Here is a 21,173-nt window from a genome sequence, read left to right as displayed (position 1 = left end):
TTCTGTTTTGAAAACAGGGCATGGCTAGTAGGCCAGGTTACCCCAATGTTACTGTGTTAGCGTCCTAAGTGCCAGGATTACAAGCAAGCATCACACACCAACCATCTTAAAATGTTAATTTCGAAAGTGACAGAAGTGTAAGTGAAACAAAATATAACAATGTCATAAGGAGACGAACAATCCTGGGGCCTTAAGAGGGGCCCCAGGGACCTGAATGGAGCTAATAGAGGAAGAGGGACGTGGCTCAGTGCTGGGGTTTACATTCTTTCAGTCACACTAGAGCATTCAGGGTCCACCTGAAGGAAATAAAATGATATCTTCAATTACCATGGGATGCTATTCCATGTCATTTACAGATATCACAGACCAATTTCCAGGGGAAACAGAGACATTTGATAACTGCACAAGCCATTTATTCTGAGCAGCCAAGCACCTTGGCCGTCATTCTTATTTTATTAGGAGACAAGGCAACCATGTAAAATGAAGAGAGTTGTTCTCATTCCATGGCAGGTAGTTAATTACTGGCAGAGTAGTCTGACTTTTGAAACTGAGTCTGGTGGACATGTTGGGAAGTGAAGAATCGTGATCAAATAGATAAGTCAATAAAAACCCCTCGTCACTCTGTGTGTGAAAATTACATCTGATTCCCTTGGACTTTGATTAACTGCCTCCAAATCTATAACAAAAGCAACTTGGGCTGGTTGTGGCAGTACTGACCTGCACACTTGATCCTATGGTTGCATAGTTATTTCTTCATGGAATTACGTGAAGAACATGTGAACACAGCTCATCATAGATTGCACAGAAACCACAATGTGTAAGAGATACTGTAAGAAAAGACCATCCTTGAAGCCTCAGAGCAACATCCAAGGCAAATCATTTTGATACAATCTGCTTACACATATCTCTAAGTATTTTATTGCACCTTTATTTTTCTGTGTCTTTGACAAACATTTACTTCATAATAAGCATCTTCTACTTTAAAGCCTTTTATTTTAAGCATATGCCTGCAATTGTGATTTCCTCCTTTAGAGCCGAAGGTTCTTTAAACACAATTTAAAGGAAGAACTCTTCTTGGCTAGTTTGTCAGCCCTGGTGTGCTGCTGCCTTTTGGGGGCAGGGGAGGAGGGTGTGCCACCGTTCTGAAGCCAAGAGCAGCAGTCAGGTGATCCCTGTTTTCAATGTACCACACTTTTTGTCATTTTGGTTGCGAGCCTCACCTTTAACTGCTGAGCCATCTCTCCAGCCTGACACCACATTTTTTTGGTCAGGACTCCTACTCTCTGCATTCTAGCTCTGGCTGTGGTGACCAGGAGATGTCCCAGTGCCTGCTTGTCAGAGGGTGCTGTTATTCTCCTGTGCAGGCCTCCTGTCAGCTGGCCGGGCTACAGGTGCCATCCTAAGCCTTGCTGTGTGTGTGCCTCTCTCAACCGCTGAAACCTGGCTGTGCCAACATGTCTTCCTTGGTGCGACAAAACTCAGAGACATATGAAAAGTCATGCTGGTGGAAATGGTTGTAATCACTGTTAACAAACAAGGCTCGTACTGCCAACATTACCATCTGTTCCACCGGGTTCCACATATTACCCTGTATGTGGGCTCTGTTAAGCAGATTTCCAGAATGTCCAAGGTCACCCTTGATTCATGTAACCAGCCATTACAGATCTGTTGAACATGTCTCTCAAACCAGGAGAAAGATCCAATTTGTGACACACTCAGAACCATTGTTTGCAAAGACAGCAATTCCCCCAGTATAAGAAATGAGCAGGTTCCCAAGATATCCTTTGTTTGAAGCGTAAAATTTTGTTGCTTAACCTCAGCTAAAAAGCTGTCTCAGTGTAACTAGAGCACTGTGGTGAGGACTGGATGGGCTGGTCGCAATTGAGGTCAGCCTAGACAAAGAAAATGGACAACCCAGTGTGTTGGCTTCCCTCATTGTCCCTTCACAACCCACCTAAAAATTTTCTTCACCTCCTTGAATTAATACAAGGCATTAAACATATTTTGGTCTCCCCAAAACTGGATACACAAACTAAATAAGGGGTAAACATTGGCTCTATGAACCCTGTAGTGGGCAGTAGGCACAACAGAGAGAGGGTGATTGACAAGGAGGTCACACCAAGGCAGCACAGAGAAGTTGAACAGCTATTGAACGAGGTGTAGTTCTTTAGGAGGAAATACAGGAGGGATGGGGAAGGGAGTTCGGGGCAAAGGGAACATCAGCACAAACACATACATGTGCAATGTAAACTTTTTTTTTTTTACTGTGTTCTTTGTTTATAAATTTTTATTTAAATGGAAACAATCTTATTTTACTTATCAATCCCAGTTCCCTCTCCCTCCCATGCTCCCCATGCCCCCCACAAACTCTCCATACCACCTTCCCATTCACTTCCCAGGGAGGGTGAGGCCTTCCATGAGGGATCATCAAAGTCTGTCACATCATTTGGGGCAGGACATGGGCCTTCCCCCATGTATATAGGCTGGGAGAGTATCCCTCCATGGGGAATGGACTCCCAAAGTCCATTCGTGCACTAAGGATAAATACTGGTTCCACTGTTAGAGGCCCCATAGACTTCCCGGGCCTCCTAACTGACACCCACGTTCAGGAGGTTTGGTTCAGTCCCATGCTGGTTTCCCAGCTGTCAGATTGGGGTCCATGAACTCCCCCTTGTTCAGGTCAGCTGTTTCTGTGGGTTTCCTTAGCATGGTCTTGACCCCTTTGTTTATCATTCCTCCCTCTCTACAACTGGATTCTAGGAGTTTGGTTCGGTGCTTAGGTATGGATCTCTGCTTCTGCTTCCATCAGCTACTGGATGAAGGCTCTAGGATGGCATTTAAGGTAGTCACCAATCTCATCATAGGGAAAGGGCATTTAAGGTAGAATTTTTTCATTAGTGAAATCTGGTATCCATTTTTGGGGGGACATAGTTTGCTGTTTTTGTTATTTTGTTTTGATTTTTGTTTGTTTGTTTGATTGTAGGCTTTGGGAACTCCAGTGTAAAACTACTGAAGTTCATGACAAATACTGTGAAGCAATTACATTTTGTTGTTTGATTGTGAATGTTTGTGCCAAAACACTGTTTTCTGAACAACAACAACAACAAAAAATGTGTATATTTAATAAAGGTTCAAGTGCAGGTTTTAAAAAAGAAATGAGTTTGGGGATCTAGAAACCTTTTGTTGAGGAAAAGTCATTTGAACCAAACTGGAAAGGGATCATCCAGGAGAGAAGGATGACAGAAGAACTTGGATGAATGTCCTGAGGTGAGACACAGAAACAGGGACAGGAGAGGAGTGAGTGTGGGTGACAGAGGGAGGCAGGGCCAGACACGCAAGACTTTGGAAGCTGTGTGGGTGATCCGAACTTTATCCTGACAAAGGGAAACAGTGAAAGTTTGGAGTAAGCATTATGATTATAATTTTAAAATATTGCATTAGCAGTAAGGGAGAGAAAGGGTTGAAGGAGCATGAGACATATTAGGACTGCCTGGTTATGTTCCTTACTTCATGATGGTCTTATACTCCCTCAAATCCATTGAAAACTGAACTTGAATCCAAATGCAGTCAATATACCTAACCTACCTGACATCATGGCCTCATGATGCAGCACACTGTAGGGTACCAGGGAGGGGATAGGAGGAAGGAGAAAGGAAAAGAGCGCAGGGGGTGAGAAGGAATGGGTTATGGCACATGCTGAGACACTGCCAACCTGGTAAATTGTCCAAACTGAAAACCTGTAGGGTGGTTTCTGTTGAATGTCTGTCGCTTTTGAAAAATACCAACTTAAACTGTAAGTCAAGGGCCATTTGTATGTGTGGACCTTGTATATTGATGCTAATCCACATGAGAGGGGGTCAGTGTGGACTTAGTTGAAGGATGAAGAACAGAGATTGAGAAGAGAAATAGTGGTAAGGGGGTGTAGGCAGGACCTGGTCAGGTTGGATGCTCTGAACTGCTAGACTGCACCTCTGTTCTTCACATAAACATACTGATGTTTGTAATTCATCTCCGTATCTGCTGTTAACTTGTTCTTTAAAAATTCATATGTAAACTCATTTAAGTAAACTCCAACTGAATAGCAATGATGGCAGAAAATATCAGAAAATATTTTCCAGCTATTGTGGCGACATATGGCCCTATAATTCTGGATTTCTTAATACAGCAGTCTGACTTCTGTCTCACTTGCTTGGATAATGCTGTACCGTTAAGGAAACTGAAACATGTTTTCAAAACATGACAGCCTTTCATTTCTAGATGTCCACGTTAGAAACAGGAAAAAGTAAAACAAGATATCATGGGTTTGAAAGAAACATGATGAATGCAAATTTTTAATATACAATTTCATATTTCTATCACTGTAATTTGTTTTTAAGCAGCAAGGGTTTGGTTTCCTGCCACCAGTTCCTTTTGGTAACTGTTTTTAGAATGTAAACTCGAGGTGGAGAGTGGAGGTCCAATGTGTGCGTTTCTAATCAGGGCTGAAAGCTTGGTTTATCTCTGGGGGGCTATTCTGTTCATGGCAGTAAAAGTTATCTTCCATTGTGCACCACGAACTTGGGCTTTTTAAGCAGCTAGGTTTTTATATACTTTCTTTTATTGTCTTCATAAAGAACAGTGAGAGGAGCAGGAAGCAGCCATCCACAGACCAAGGCAAGGCATGTCTTTACCGTACAATGCCAATACTGAGCACAGGGACCAAGAGCTCAGTAATTCCTTGTGGAAATCCCTATTCTTGACCCACTGTTTCTTAGTTTCTTAGCTGCTGCTGCTGCTGCTTCTGTTTTTGCTCTTCCTCCTCCTCCTTTTTCTTTTTATATACACGTTGAGTCTTTCTGTTATTTTTGCTTCATTTTACTTTTGTGTATGATGTTTTGCCTGAATCTGTGCACCACTTGAATGCCAGGTTCTCAGGGACACTAGAAAAGGACACTCAGTCTCCTGGAACGGGAGGTACAGGTGGTTTTGAGCCACTGAAACAAGTCCTTTGCAAAGTAATGAGTGTTCCCAACTAAGTGCTGAGCCATCCCTCCAGCCCCCCTGTTTCTTAGTTTCTTGTTTTCATGAGAAACTGAAAAAATAAAATGAGGTGTGCTCTTTCAATTTTCCAAAAATGAATAAAAATCCCAACTATTTGACAAAGGAATTGTGTATCTTGGGCAAGGTATGCTTGTAGTGGTTAAAGATCTGAAGCATGTGACATGAGGAGCTGAGTTACATTATGCCCAAAAAATTAGTCAAAAGAAGAGGAGCTTTGAAAGGATTTCAGTGTGTGTCACCTAGAAAAATACATTGAACTTGAATTTCTGGAGGTTGGCAGGTAGTTTTGTGGAAAAGTATGTATAAAGCATGCCCTGCATTCTATTCCTGGCATGTACACATGATCATAAGTACGCATGCACGCTCGCATGCACACACACACACACACACACACACACACGCTCACAAACATGCTCACAAACACAAGCATGTGCACACATATAGATGCTATAGAAAATTTTTAAAATTCTGCGTTTGAACTATAAAATTACATAAGCAAAATATGAGATGTTCCTAATAAAACTGTAAGCTCTATGTTATTCTTATTCATTGTTGTTCAGCTCTTTGACTAAGATCAGATGTAAAATCTTCCTTATTTATAAAACCAAATGACCCCTTAAAAGTAGTTTATTCCAAGAAGAGGAAGCTAACACTGATCCCCAGCTACTATACTCAGATGCAGGGCCATCCAACATGTTTATACAAGTCAATTTTGGTTACATTTTCCTAAAGAAGGGAAGATGTCACAGGAAGGGTTAATTGTATCCTAACAGCAAGAAGCATGGAAATGAGATGTTCTCATTGAAGGCAGCAAGTATATTGGAAGGACTGGCCTAATAAGCCAAGGATGCAGGCAGGTGGGCCTGTGGGTCAAACTTGCCAGTCTATCATTAACAATGGGCTTTGTTCTCTTTCCCTCTGAGCCCTTTTATATAACCATCACAGCCCATTCTCCCTGAGGACTACTACTTTCCCTACCCAGATTTCATTTGTCATCTGCTCTGTGATAGACAGGACAATTGTCCTAATGTTTGTCTTTGAGGACACAGGTCATCCCTCATAGTAAACAGATTTAGATGATGTTACCAAATTAAATGCACTGGGACAGTGGTGGGTAAACCAGTTTTATCTTCTCCTCCTTCTCCTTTTCCTCCTCCTCCTCCTTCTTATTTCTTCTCCTCCTCTTCTTCCTCTTCCTCCTGTTTTTATGATACTATCCTAAATGAAAAAGGGTACGTCCAATATAAATTTGAGATGTTTGTGTTATTGAAGCCTCAATAATTTTTGTTGTCTTGATGACTTCTATTAACATGATTTAGGTAAATTGTTTTTGTTAGTATTACTGATGTAATTTTGTGTCACTGGGGATTGAACCTAGAGCCACATATGTGCTAGGTAAGTGCTCTACTACGAAACTACATTTCCTGGGCCCTTTGTCTGTTTTGCTTTTTCTTTTGAGACTGTCTCACCAAGTAGCCAGGGCTAAAATTGAACTCACTTCACAGCTAAACTTGAACTCACTTCACAGTCCAGACAGACCTTGAACTCCTCGCGGTCTCCACAGCTGAGATGACAGCCATGGCAGGTCCCACCACTGCGGGCCCTTTTAACCAGTGTGCTCCACATATCTCATTACGTGGGGTTATTTTTCAGGCACTTAACAGAATGCAGCCCCTTCCATCAAATGTTTTAACCATCACAAGCATGCTTTGGCTAAAATACACAACTCCTTTGTCAAGTACTGGGGGTTGCATTTCATCAATGGTGAGGAAGCCAAGGCAGCAAGACCCTGAAGCCCAGAGTCATGTCATGCCTACAGTCAAGGGCAGATACCAATGAATTTAGCTGTGAATGCTAGCGCTCAGTGGCTTACCCCACTCACATAGTTATGCCCAGGGAATGGTGCCACCCATGGTGATCAAGTTTTCCCATCTCAATTACCAGAATCAAGACAACCCCCAAAAGACATGCAACAAATCAGTACAACACCTCACTGAACTCTTCCAGCTGCCTCCAGGTTGTGTCAAGTTGACAATTAACACTTATCCTCACTGAGGAAATTAACCAAACACCCAGAACTTAAGAGACCTAAAAGGTTTTGATCATGTATTTTTCTGTAACCCAGGAAAGGATCATTGGATTTCATTCATTTTTTTCCCAGATTGCACTTAGGTCACTAGCACCCAATCCTGGGTTCATTGCATGACAAACCATCCTGTTGGCTAAAATCGTTGTCTCTGTGCTCATTCAAGTGAACTCTGTTACAAACTCCTCTGATACTGCCTTGATCTGAGAGAATAGCATTCTTTTCTCCCTGGTGTGCACAGTGCAGCTGCAGAAGCTGACGCTATCGATCCACTGATCAACATCCTGTCGAGCAAGCGGGATGGAGCCATCGCTAATGCCGCCACCGTGCTGACCAACATGGCCATACAGGAGCCTCTGCGCACCATCATCCAGAGCCACGAAGTGATGCGCGCACTGCTGGGCCCACTGCGCTCCACCAACACAGTGGTGCAGAGCAAGGCAGCACTCACTGTGGCTTCCACTGCCTGCGATGTGGAGGCCCGCAACGAGGTGAGCCTGAACGGTCCATGATTTGGAGTCATTCTGCCTGCTCACAACACTACAGTCTTCTCTACCTATCCTCATTTGTCGGCACCGGTTCCTCCTACCCATCTACAGGGGTGTCCAGCTAGCCACCGAGTATTTTTTAACCTACTACGCTGTGCCAGGCACTGTGCTGGATGTTAGTAATGTGACACGCAAAGACAACACTGTGGCCATGATATCGTGTGCTTGCAGAGGGTCTGCTAGCCTGGATCACTGCGGAAGATTCTTTCCTGCACTCCCGCCCCATACTGACCCTTTAGCTTGTGACCCTCCTTACACCATTGCAAGGCCCCAGTGGGTAAGAGAGAAGCTGGTAGGCTTTATATACAAAAACCCTGCATGACCTACACCTGCTTCCCAATAGCCCAAGCAACAACATTTCCTAGAACACCAGATACAGAAATACCTGTTGTCTGTAAGTCTATGTCAATGTGCCCTCTTACTTTACCTCCTCCATTTCTCTGAATGGAAAGGTAGTCTCCCCTTTTATCCACCTGGTAAATTCTTCCAGCTCTACCCCCTCTTCCACTGGCCTTCCTCCAGCCCTCCTGCTTGGCTGGACACCCCTAACCCCCCCTTCCTGCTACTGTTATTCACCAAACCTTTCCTTGTCTTCTACTCCACATTTCATGGTTCTTGAAGGAAAAAATATAAATTCTTTCAAGCTTTGGGGAAAGGAATGGAATTTCCTGCCCAATGTCCATGTTATTTCTATATATCTGGTCCATACTGTTCATTTATGTATTATTTATCTATAGGGTATCACTGCATTCGGGGCTAGCCTCTGGCCTGGGGCTCACCATCCTTCTGCCTCTGTCCTGAGAGCAGGGATTACAGATGTGGGCCTCCAAGTCTGACTTTCATAATGCCTATTTGATGGATAGCTGCTAAAAAGAATGAGAAAATGAATGGATAGAGGAATTAATAAGTTAGCTCTCTGCCTAAAGAACACATGGCATTAGATTTCTATCTTGTTTTATACCCAGAAATAACTATGGCCAGAAAATGGGTTTCCTGAGCATGATGCCATGCATCAGATGAATCCTGAGTATACCATGTTTTAGATGAACAAGTGGGTCCCGTGATGCTGGTGCCTGAAACCGGATCATTGCTCAACTTTAAACATTGCCTTTGACACTATGTTCTTTTCATTCTCTAGACCTAGAGAGTATAGTATTACATCTCAGACACAAGGCAAGTGCTGTTGTTAGTTTTAACTCTTGACTCTTTTGGGACCCACCACCCAGCTCCCAAATAAATACACAGAGTTTTGTTCTTACTTATGAATGCTCAGCCTTGGCTTGTTTCTAGCCAATTTTTCTGAACTTCAATTATTCCTTCTACCTTTTCTCTTTGGGCTTTTATCTTTCTCTATTCTATGCACCTTTCTTTACTTCTTACTCTGTGGCTTGCTGTGTAGCTGGGTGGCTGCCTCTGATGTCCTCCTCTACTTCTCCCCCCTTTTGCTCCCTGATCTTTTCTTCCCAGATTTCTCCCCCTATTTATTCCCTCTGCCTGGCAGTCCCTCCTATCCTCTCTCTTGCCTTGCTATTGATCATTTAGCTCTTTATTAAACCAATCCAGTGTTTTAGACATGCAAAGTGACACAGCTTCACAGTTAAATGCAACATAAAAGAGTGCAGCACATCTTTGTATCACTAAAACAAATATTCCACAGTGTAAACAAATGTGTAAAACATCTTAAAATAATACTCCACAACAAAGCACATATTCAGATATTTCTTTTTCTAATTGGAATTTCATACCTAGAAATTATGTAATGACATAAGTAACATAGCTCTATCCAGATTCTTTCCTACTTTCTTTTCCTTCTCTCTTCCCAAAGAAACAACTTTTCTATGTTAAAAACAACAAAACATGAGCCCTTTTCTACAGAACAGTTCCAGCATGGCTTTGGCTATGCTGCTGGCCTGGGCTGTGGTGTGTTGTAGGTAGTGTTTGCCTGCATATGTGAGTTACTTTCCTAGTGCTGCTATAATGAATTACACGTGTTTCATAGCTTAAATAAGAAAAAAAAATCTATTACTTTACAGAAACAGAGATCAGATCCCCCAAAATGGGTCTTAGAAGCTAAAACAAGAAGTCTCAAGTGCCATGCTCTCTCTGAAGGCTTTCTTTCTTTCTTCCTTCCTTTTTTTTTTTTTTTTTTTTTTTTTTTTTTTTTGAGGGGAGGGGGTACTCAGTTCCATTGTTTTTTTTCTAGCTTCTAGAGCACTGGTTCTCAATCTGTGGCTCATGACCATTTTGGGGACAGAACAACTCTTTCACAGGGATCACATATCAGATATCCTGCACATCAGATACTTACATTACGATTCAAAACAGCCATGATGGGCAGGCAGAATATTCCCCATACTGTGGGGGGGGGACGGGCTTACCCCCACCATCCCAGGTAAATTCTGAAGAATTCTAGGATGACTTTCTTTGAGCTTCTTAGAATGGAAAAGTGGATTCTTGTAAAGACTGGCAGACTTCCTCCTGGATTTAATAACTCCAAATTGATACATTTTAAAATTGCCTTTGCACAGTTGAAATCTTTGCATGGTCAAATAATGAGATTTTTCTAAAGCATGAATGTTGATTTTTCTATTCCTCTTGCTCTGCTAAGGATGGAACCCAGTGATCTAGTCCAGGCAGGCAGTGCTCTACCCATGACCCACATTGACAGGGCAGTCCTGGGATTTGGGGATAGGGTTTTGCTCTGTAATTCAGGGTGGCCTTGAACCCAGGAGCCTCCTGCCCTGGCTTCTAAGAACTGAAATTACAGGTGTGAACTTCCAGGCCCATTTCTATACTCTTATTATGTAAATTTTGGTTTCTGATTGTAGTTGAGGAGCTGTGGTGGTCTGGAACCCCTGGTTGAACTCCTGCACTCCAAGAATGACGAGGTGCGAAGGCACGCCAGCTGGGCTTTAATGGTCTGTGCCAGTGACGAGCTCATGGCTGTTGAGTTATGCAGGCTCGGGTGAGTGGATGTCCCTTCCCTCCAGTTCAGGTGCAGAACATGAGGAAGAAGCAGACCTGCCAGGCCCAAAAGACATGGAGGAGAGGCTGCACTGTCATTTAGCCAAGCGCTCAGGAGCCATCACCCAAGGGCAAAACACCTTTGCTCTCCTGTCCACCTGATGGCGCCCTCCTCTAGTGTGCCCTGTGCCTTGTCAATGTTTCCTTCCCTACTTCATCCTCATAAAAGATTCTCTTTCATGCTTGCCAAACACAATCCTGTTTATCTCCCAGACTCAAGGCTAAAGTAAACGGGGTGGGCCACTACCATCATCTTCATTCAGTCTCCCCTCTCCTCACAACACCAAAGTCTTTCACCTGATGTCTGTATTTAATTAGCACCCTACTCCCGGTTCATTCTTCCCACAACCTGCAGATAAGCGTAGTTCTCTCTAGCATAGTAGCAAAAGAGGTTTCTTGAAGGATTCCACAGATCCTCAAGCATTTGTTCTTAATACATAATTTTGGTAACAAACTCTAGGGGCTCATACTCTTTTTGCACTAAATGAACAATGAATGGAAGGAAAAGCCAGGGCCAGTCTGACTCACCACTGAATTCCAACAGAACCTTTAGAGAACAGCTCAACACCAACGCCCCTCATAGAGAATAAATAGTTGAAGCAGAACAAACACTACCAAATTCACTCTATAAAGCTAGCATTACCCTAATCCAAAACTGGATAAGGACGTACCCATAAAAGAAAACAGGAGACCAATCTCCCTGATAAACATAGACACAAAATGTCTTCTAACCTGGTTTCAAGAGCACAAGATTAGATACTGAGTGGGGTTTTAGTGTAACAGAGTGTGGTAGTTTGAATGAAAATGGCCCCATGGGCTCACCAGGAGTGGCACTATTAGGAGGTATGGCCTTGCTGGGGTAGATTTTGTTGGAGAAAGTGTGTCACTGGGGTGGGCTTTGAGGTCTCAGGTGCTCAAGTCAGATCCAGTGTGGCGTTCATTTCCTGCTGCCTACCAGTCCAGATGTAGAACTCTCAGCTCCCTCTCCAGCACCATGCCTGCCTGCATGCCAGCATGCCTTCTGCCATGATGACAATGGACTAAACCTCTGAACTGTGAGCCAGCTCTCCAATTAGATATTTTCCTTTATAAGAGTTGTTGTGATCATGGTGTTTCTTCATGATAATAGAAACCCAAAGACACAGAGTAAGTAAGTGGACTAAAAACAGAAGTCACATGACCATTTCAGTCAATGGAGAAAAGGCATCTGGCAAAGCTCAACATCCCTTCATGGTTAAAGCTCTGAAGAAATTTTGGGGGTGGGTGAGCAAGACCATACCTTGTACCAGTGTTTTCCTTTTACCCAATCATGACATGGAGACTTTTTATTAGTTTTGAATGCTTGGCCTAATTTAGGCACGTTTCTGACTAGCCCTTTTAACTTAAATTAACCTGTTTATCTACCTTTTGCCTTGGGGCTTCTTGCTTTCTTCTGTATACCTTACTTTCACTGTTTCTCTATGTCTGTCTGTCTGTCTGTCTGTCTGTCTGTCTGTCTGTCTGTCTGGTGTCTGCCTAGCTTCTTATCCTGGGCATCACCCTCATTCTTTCCTCCTTCTTCTTCCTTGTATCCCTCCTTTCTTCTTTTTTGAGCCTAGATTTCTTCTCCTATTTATTCTCTATGCCTGCCAGCCCCACCTACCCTGTCTCTGCCTCACTAGTGGCCATTCAGCTCTTTATTAGAGCAATCAGGTTCCTTTGGCAGGCAAGGTGAAAGAGACATAACACATCTTTACATAATTAAACACACATCCTAACACTAATAAATGTAACACACCTTTACACGGTTAAAATAATATTCCACAGCATACATGCAACACATCTTTTCCTAGTTAAGATAATATTCTACAACAATACCTCAACAGAATTAAGGGAGCATACAAAAAAACCTATAGCCAACATTTCTAAGTAGAGGAAAACTAAAATCATTGTCTCTGTAATCAGGAATAAGCCACAGGCGGCTACCATGACTGCCGACATTCCATAGTGCAGAGACTTAGCTAGCAACAAGAGAAAGAAAGGAGCACTGTACAAACAGGAAAACTCAAATTCTCCCTGTTTGTGGACAGCTTAATCTTTTATTTAAAAGATGCTAAATACCACACACACACACACACACACACACACACACACCTCTTAGAACTGACAAATACTTCCAGCAAGTAGCAGGATCTAATATTGACATCCAGAAATCAGTAGCTTTTATATGTGCCAACATTAAGCTTGCTAAGAAAGAAATAGAAATAAAACAAATCCTATTTATAATCATAAAAAATGATATCTAGGAATAAACATAGCCAGTGAAGTAAAAGACCTCTAAATTGAAAATTTAGGACATTGAACAATGAAGTTGAAGAAGACACTATAAGATGGGAAGACATCCTATGCTCTTGGTTTGGCATAATCAATAATGTAAAAGCATCTGTATTTCAAAAGCAATTTGCATATGGAGCACAGCATCCATTAAAACTCCAATGACATTCTTCACAGAGCTAGAAAAAAACAATCCCAAAATTCATATAAAAGCATAAACAAAACAAAAGAAAACAAAACAAAAAGAAGAGCCAAAACAGCATTAATCAAAAAGAGCAATGCTGGAGATATTACAAGAGTTGATCTTAAATTATACTACAGAGCCAGAATAACAAAACCTATATGGCACCAAAACAGACATATAGAACAATGGAATGCAATAGAGATTCCAGATATTAACATTCATAGCCACAGTCCCCTGATATTTTGACAAAGATGCCGAAAATACACATTGGAGAAAATATAGCACATTTGACAAATTACACTGGGGAAAATGGCTATTCACATGCAGAAGAATAAATAGGTTCACATCTCTTATACTGTATAAGAACAATTCAGAGTAGGTTGAAGACCTGAATGTAAGACTTGAAACTGATAGAAGAAAACAAAACTAAAATACTTCTAAGTATAGACTCAGGCAAGGACTTTCTAAAAGGGACTCCAAGGGCATAGAAAATAGTTCCAAGAATTCACAAATGAGATAGAAATTCTCATTTATACACAGCAGAATGTGCTTACAGGCATAAAAGACAGCCGTTAGGGGAAACAACATCTTCAAAAACTACATAACAGATTATAAAGATTAATAACTAGTGGAATTCAATGTAGTGTCTGAAAGACAGACAAATTTTTCTATGTAGAACCTAGGTTTAAATGATATGTATATGTGCACCTACATGTGTGTGTTTAAAGAGACCCTGAGAGGGGAGGAAGAAACCTTAAAGGGATGATGGAGGGGAAAAGACAGGATCATAGAACACATGTGACATGTGTTCTATTACAGAAAGTAGGGAATCTCTAGAGGTGGGAGGGAGCCAGCAATGGGGGAGCAAGGAGGACAGGACACGGAAGGCCAGAGAGTATACAACTTATAATAAAGTGCAGTGGCACATATGTATGAAAATGTCATAATAGAATCCACTCGTTTGCATGACAACCTAAAAAATTTAAGAAATGACAAGAAACAAAGAATTTTTTCTTAAAAATACCCACTTGTTTGTTTTCTGTTGCTGTGACAATGCCCGAGGAAGAAACTTAGGAAGATGAAGGATTTATTTTGGCTCATGGTTTCAGAGTCTTTAGTCTGTGGCTGCTTGGTCTCATCATGCCTGGACCTGTGGTCAGGCAGCCCCTCGCAGTGAAAGCGTGGAGCCAAGAGGGCTGCTCACCTCATGGCATTAGCAAGCAAAGAGGGGAGGGAAGGAGTGGGGAGAAGACAGGAGGGGAAGGGATGGCTCCCAACAACCTTTGTAAGGACACACACCTGTCTCCCTCCTGATGGAACCCATCTCCATACTTCCATCACTGCCCAAGAGTGCCACAGGTAGTGGACCAAGCTTTTAATGTAGACGCTTGTCCAGGCCATGTGCTATCAACTGTTTGAATGTGACTTGTTGCATGGCATTTGTGTTCTCAGAAAGCACTGAGTTGTCTTCATGTTTCTGTCCATTTTACTTCGTCTAAATAGGCAGGGGAGGTGCTAACCTTTCCATTTCAGTTCTTCACTTGGGAGCTTAAAGATATAAATGGGGACTCAATGTCAGTTGGCTTGGAGAAGGAAAACAACAGGTATTTTTATTATTATTTACTTTTTCTTTCTTTTTTTAAATTTTGTTGACAGGGCTCTAGATATCCTTGAAGAAATTAATATGTCTGTAAGTCGGAAAAATAAATTCAGTGAGACAGCCTATAACAAATTGCTCAACAACAATCTTTCCCTGAAATATAGCCAGACTGGCTATTTGTCATCAAGCAACATAATTAGTGATGGATTCTATGATTATGGTCGGGTAAGTGACAGCTCTTGTTTGCATTTTTACTATGATTTTCCCTTTAATCATGATGCCCTTGCATTGGTATTTAATAGGCACCGAACATACTTTATATTTTTACAGATAGGAATGTCAATCAGCACTTTAGCCTGGAATTCTGGCTATAAGCTTTTGCATTCTCATACAGTTTTAACCAGGTTCTGTTTTACTAGTAATTCAAGTCAGCTTGTTAATTCAAGTCCAGTAACACCTATGACACACACAAACCACTGAGAAATTGCTCCACAAAAGCTCATTTTATTCAACAATGAGTAGTTTTGAAAGAACTATTGTACCATCAGCACAAAGATGCTTCAGGAGAACAGAGGACAAGAGCTAGAAGTCCAGCGCAGAACCCTGACACACAGGGAAATGCTGGCAGAGAGGAGGGTATGAGTATTTGAAACATTCAAGGCAACTGGCCTGTGTAAAGGAGAATTCTGAGTCACTCACCCTGGAAATACTATGCTTCTGATGTAGGCTTTCATCACGTCAACAGAACAAAATAGATAGAAGATCTCTGCTCCTGTGGGACCCATGGGAGGACACAGACAACAGCAAATGTGCTAGAGTTGGGTGTGTGTGTGGGGGGTGGTGAGGTAGAGTAGCACAGAATCAGAATGAGGGCATCTACAAAACTATGAGGTAATAAAGCAGATAGTTGCCATTTTCAAAATGGTGGTGAGGCAGTCCTCACTGAGTGTGATCTGAATAAAAACTTGGAGACAATAGGGAAGTTATCTTGGCGGCTACATAGGGAAAGAACTTTCTGGGCAGAGGAGTAGGGGCAAATGTGCCTGGCATGTCTAAAGAATATCAGGGTGGGGGACTGTATAGGAACAGCTGATAAAATGGGAGAATAGAGACTACTTTAGGTGGGTAAAGGAACCCAGATCATATGATTCTCAAAGACTTCTACAAGAGCAGGACCTCAATCTGAAAAGGGAAGTGGGCAGAATCCCATGTAGAATGGTAGGATCTGTTTTAGTTTTAGAGGATTGCTTTGCATTGTTTTGAAAAGATTATGAGAACTATCTTGGATGGGAATGGAATCTATTGCTTGATTGAAAAGATCCAGAAGTTTATAGTCTGCCCTCTTCTCTGATGCTGACAAAATTATCCTAGAATCACTTCTATGTCTTCCCACTCTCAATCAGCCTCTTTTTCTTTTATTATTATTGATGTATGTATGTATGTGTATTTGTATGTATGTTGTATACATATTGTGTGTGTGTGTGCATGGGAGTATGGGTGGGTAAGTGGATGGCTGGCTGGCTGGCTGGCTGAATGGTTGATGGGTGGATGGATGGATGGATGAGTGGGTAGATGGGTAGATGGATGGACACACACACACACACACAGAGAGAGAGAACCTGCTGAGTCCTTTTTTTTTTTTTTTTTTTTTTGCGTGTATATGGTTTCAGTGCTGACCACTTTGCATTGGATAACCACTAAGGGTGTGCTCATCCTTAGGAGAGGTTAGTTCCCCTTCTCCCAGCAGTCTTTAGTTGCCTGTGGTTCTTTGTCTAGAGGTAGGACCACCATGAAATATTCTTCCCATTGTGTTAACATGTCCATGAGTATTTTACCCACATGTATGTATATGAACCATGTGTTTTATGTGCCCGGTGCCTGAAAAGGCCAACAGAGAGCATCAGATCATCCAAGACTGGAGTTATGGACAGTTGTAAAATGCCACATAGGTTCTGGGAACTGTATTGTACCTGGGTCCTCTTCAAGAGAAACAAATGCTCTTAACTGTTGAGCTGTCTTTCCAGTTCCAGTTTCTATTTAGGTAAGTCTAAATAGATAAGTCTAGATAGTTTCTATTTAGATCAGCTTCAGTTCATTGTTACTTTTATAGGTAAAGTTGTCCCTGGAGTGTATAGATAAATTTTGGACATAAATACTTCCAGGGGTTATGATGATAACAGTTGTAGTATGGAAGAACTGAGGGAAAAACAGCAAAGGATATGGGTACAAAGGAGAGTGTGTCTGCAAGCTTCTGGCTTCCAGCTCTAATTATGCATAAAGATTATTGGCTATCATTTACCTGCCTATCTATCTGTCTATCTTATCTATCTATCTACCTACCTACCTATCTTCTATCATCTACTCTGTCTTTCAGTTATCTATCTATCTATCTCTGTGTGTGTGCACATGTATGAATTAGATTCTTAAAGCTGTCAAGAACCTTTTTCTAGCAGCACTCATGGTCAAACCATAGTGCATGCAGAGAACCCACTTTGGTGTTTACATTATCTTACAGATAAATCCTGGCACCAAACTTCTGCCACTGAAGGAACTTTGCTTGCAGGAGCTAAATGATCAACGTGCTATTCTATTAGTCAACAGTAAATCTGACACGTGAGTCTTTGGGACCAGGATGCTTTAGGGAAGGAAGCACACAATTTTTGCTTGTCAGCATACAAGTATGTGAAAGTTCCCAGTATGGTATCTTTCCAGCTGTATCTAACACTGTAAAAACAAGGGCTAATCTATAAACTCAGCCTGACATGGAATAACTTGTATTTTCCATTGATCCCATGGTAGCAATTTCCAGTGGATTTGGGAACATAACCACAAGAATGTAAAATGTAGAAAATATTAGTAACATGTAATTACCACCCATCATTTTTCTTTAAAATAAATAATGGTAGAGCATCATTAAACAAAAAAAAAAAAACAAACAAAAAACAACAGGGTCTCCTTATGTAGTCCAGGCTGGCCTTGAAATCACAGAGATCCACCTACCTGTGCCTCTAAAGTGCTGGGATTAAAGATGTGCATCACCACACCTGGCTTACAAATTTTTGATTTTTAAAACTGGATTGTTCATAGCATAAATTGGCCTCAGACTCCTCAAGTAGCTGAGGATGGCCTTGAGCTTCTGCTTCCATCCCTGAGTGGATTATAGGAGTGCACCACGAGGCATGGTTTATGTGGTAAAGAAGATCAAACCCAAGGCTGTGTGCATGCTGGACAAGTGCTCTGCCAGCTGAGCTACAGCCCCAACCCCAGCTCAATATTAAGAAACTGATCCCGTGAGCCTGTATATCTGTATACTACCAGCATGATACATATTTAATGCAAGTATTTCCTGCTCTGGCTTGTGAAAAGTTTTGACTTTATTTTTGCCATTGAGAGTCTTCTGCAAACACGACTTCCCAAGAAATCTGTTTTATAGGACAAAGTTAGCGCTGACACATTTTAGTTTGTGCCTAACTTGAAGTGTATGACATTTTAGTTCTCCACCTCCATCTATGGAGGATAAATCATCAGATGTTGGCTATGGACGAAGTATTTCTTCTTCATCTTCCTTAAGAAGGGCAAGCAAAGAGAAGAGCACGTAAGGATATACCTTATTAACCCTCAACTAACCCCCTAGAGGTGAAAGAGTGAAGAGTTTTTGTTTGGTTTGGTTTGGTTTTTTGTTAGATTTTTGGCAACTCAACTCTTTTTCTTCTTATGGTGATATAGCTGCATAATTGCTTTGTAAACTGCTGTGGTTAAGATCTCTGGGGGCAGGGGAATTAGGTGTGGGGGACCTGTTGTTGAGATTACCTTTCCCTGAACTGTGGGTGGAATAGGTCCTAACTGTTACAATTGGTGATCAAACCAATCACAATGGAAGGAAAATGACCTTCTAATAGTAAATGTAACCTTTTGCCACAGATAGCATGACTAGAATAATATCTATCCTTTTCAAATACAAAAAAGAAAAACAGTTTTTATTTTAGTGCTGGATTTGGATCACCCACAGAAGAAAAATCAGAGCCTACATCAGGACGAAACACTGTCCTTAGCAGAGGTGCCACCAAAGAGAAAGGATCAAGGTAGGACATGCATTATTTTCTTCTCCCAGTTAAAATCATAACACCTGGTAATTATGCAGCAAGAATCAGAAAGGGAGATGTAGGTTTTGTTTATTCTGTGCTGGTCATGGAACCCTGGTGTCTCCACAGTAGGCAAGGGCTCACACTGAGCCACAACCTAGCACCTAAAAGTTCCTATTTAGTAGCCAGTCCTCTGGTCTTCAGCAGCTTTGTGCCAGAGTTTGCCTAGCAAGTGTCATAACCTGGCGTTTGTTGGGCCCCAGCACTACCAAAGAAGTTTGACTTTCGAAACCTATGCAATGAATGAGGTAAAAACCTTCAGATGTTACTTGTGTCTGTTTTGTTCTGTGCTATCTTTGAAATATGTACCCAGATTTCTCCTGTCTCCTGTCTCTGGAGAAGTCAGGCTATCTTGGTAACCACTACCATCAAATACTACAGTGACTTCCATTTTAAAAGGACAGTGGAGGCAGCAGTTGTCCTCAGCTACTGATGCCCCTGACTCTATACCATTGAGTATGGGCGGGAGGGGGTAGGTGTTTCCATCAGGCCATGTACTGTGTCCTTTCCTAATGACACTGGCTCCATGTTTTCTTGGCTTTGTGGCTTACCCTTCGGGAAGCAGTTTAAGATGGAAGGAGGAAGAGATAGCCCTTGTGGTTGAACGCAAAAGTATGCTTTGTTTTTCTATGCTTTATGGTTTTCAAAAAGCCTACTTGGGTCTGGGAAGATGGCTCCATGGGTGAAGTGCTCAACTAATATGAAAAAATACCTGGGTTTAATCCCCAGTAGGATGGAAACACAGCATGGTGGTTCACACCTGAAATCTCAGCACTTAGGAGGTGGAAGCAGGGGGAATCAGAAATTCAAACTTATCTAACTCAGCTTCATAGAGAGTTGGAGGCCAGCCTGGGCTACCTGTCTAAGAAAAAGTGGGAGTGGGGGAGAAAATGGTTTGTACTTATTAATAGCAATTGAGGGAATCTTTGACTCTTTTTTTCCCAAAATATTCAAAAGGAAAATTCATGTGAACTCCATTTGAGTTGTTCCTCTTACCTTGTGTGGCAAGTAATGGATGAAGATAAGTAATTCCCACCCCTAGTTTGCTCCATTGAGAAGTGTCCAGCACTTGAGAATTACATAACTTGGATGCTGCTTCTGCCTGCCCCAGATTAGCCCCATGGTCTTGGCTCGTTTGAATCTGGAACAAATTAAGCTCCTTGTCAATTAGGCAATGTTTCAGTAAGATCTGCTGCTTAATCTTAATATTGTGAAAGGCTAGCCTCCTAAACACGGGGGGGGGGGGGGGCTAAATCTGCACATGTGTATACAAGGAAGGATGTGGCATGTTTAGCTAAAGCAACAATTCTTTTACCTTAAAATTAATATACTTATTTACATATCACTAATGACCAAGTGACAAAATTCTGCTAGAAAAATTGGTATAACTAAGGTCAGGCAGAAGGAGGGGCTAGTAGTAGAAGCACCCAGAAACTCCCACCCCTTTAAAGCTACAACTAGATTTGAGACTTGTCCCTACAGAGTCCACACAGATGGGAAGCAGGTGTGTGGTTGAACTGAGGAATAGTGCCCCTCTGACCTGCCTGGACCCCTGGGACTTGGTCTTTCCATTCTTTCTGAGACATCCCACCCACTCCCATCCAAGCATGTAGGTTCACCACATGTAGGTTCACCAATGATGTGTCTGCCTTAAGAGTTGGGCATGGTGGCACATGACTTTAGCCCCAGCACTTGGGAGGCAGAGGCAAGCCAAGCCCTGTGATGTTGAGGCCTGCCTGGTCTAAAAAGGAGTATCATTTATTGAACTTGCCATTTGGCATTTATTAAGGGGGAAAATTACTAAAGCTAAAAAATACAAAGAGGGACCATTGGAGTCTGGGTCATCTTGAAGTGGGAAGGCTGAGCTTTACCCGAGACTTTTGCAAAGGGGGCTGTTGTGACCATCTAGGGAGATCTTCCTCTTCCTCTTAGAGGATGTGCTAGTTGGTTTTCTGTCAGCTTGGATTGTCTAGGGAGAAAGGAACTCAGCTGAGAAAATGCCCCAATCAGATTCTCCTGTAAGCAAGTCTGTGGGTTACTTCAGTATTACTACTACTACTACTACTACGACTACGACTACTGGTTGATGTTGAAGGACCCAGCCTACTACGGATAGTGCCATTCCTGGGTAGGTAGTCCAGGGGTGTATAAGAAAGCAGGCTGAGAAAGCCATGAGGAGCAAGCCACTAAGCAGCACCCTTTGAAAGACCCCCCAGAGACCCCAAGAGTTTGGAGC

At 42.1% G+C, this 21,173-nt stretch overlaps 1 protein-coding gene across 1 annotated transcript in view; it reads left to right on the top strand.

The window, feature by feature from the left end:
• The window catches only part of Armc3 (armadillo repeat containing 3), an 81,972-nt gene that overhangs the window by 49,432 nt on the left and 11,367 nt on the right, over positions 1-21,173 (top strand). The window contains exons 11-16 of the mRNA XM_051205732.1: positions 7,368-7,617; positions 10,503-10,639; positions 14,852-15,020; positions 17,311-17,408; positions 18,289-18,390; positions 18,782-18,877. Of these exons, the coding sequence (XP_051061689.1) occupies positions 7,368-7,617; positions 10,503-10,639; positions 14,852-15,020; positions 17,311-17,408; positions 18,289-18,390; positions 18,782-18,877 (852 nt within the window). The remainder of the gene's footprint in view (positions 1-7,367; positions 7,618-10,502; positions 10,640-14,851; positions 15,021-17,310; positions 17,409-18,288; positions 18,391-18,781; positions 18,878-21,173) is intronic.

This window comes from Phodopus roborovskii, unplaced genomic scaffold (genome assembly GCF_943737965.1).
Source record: "Phodopus roborovskii unplaced genomic scaffold, PHOROB, whole genome shotgun sequence".
Classification (NCBI taxonomy): Eukaryota; Metazoa; Chordata; class Mammalia; order Rodentia; family Cricetidae; genus Phodopus; species Phodopus roborovskii.
This window is presented reverse-complemented; position numbering and strand designations above follow the sequence as displayed.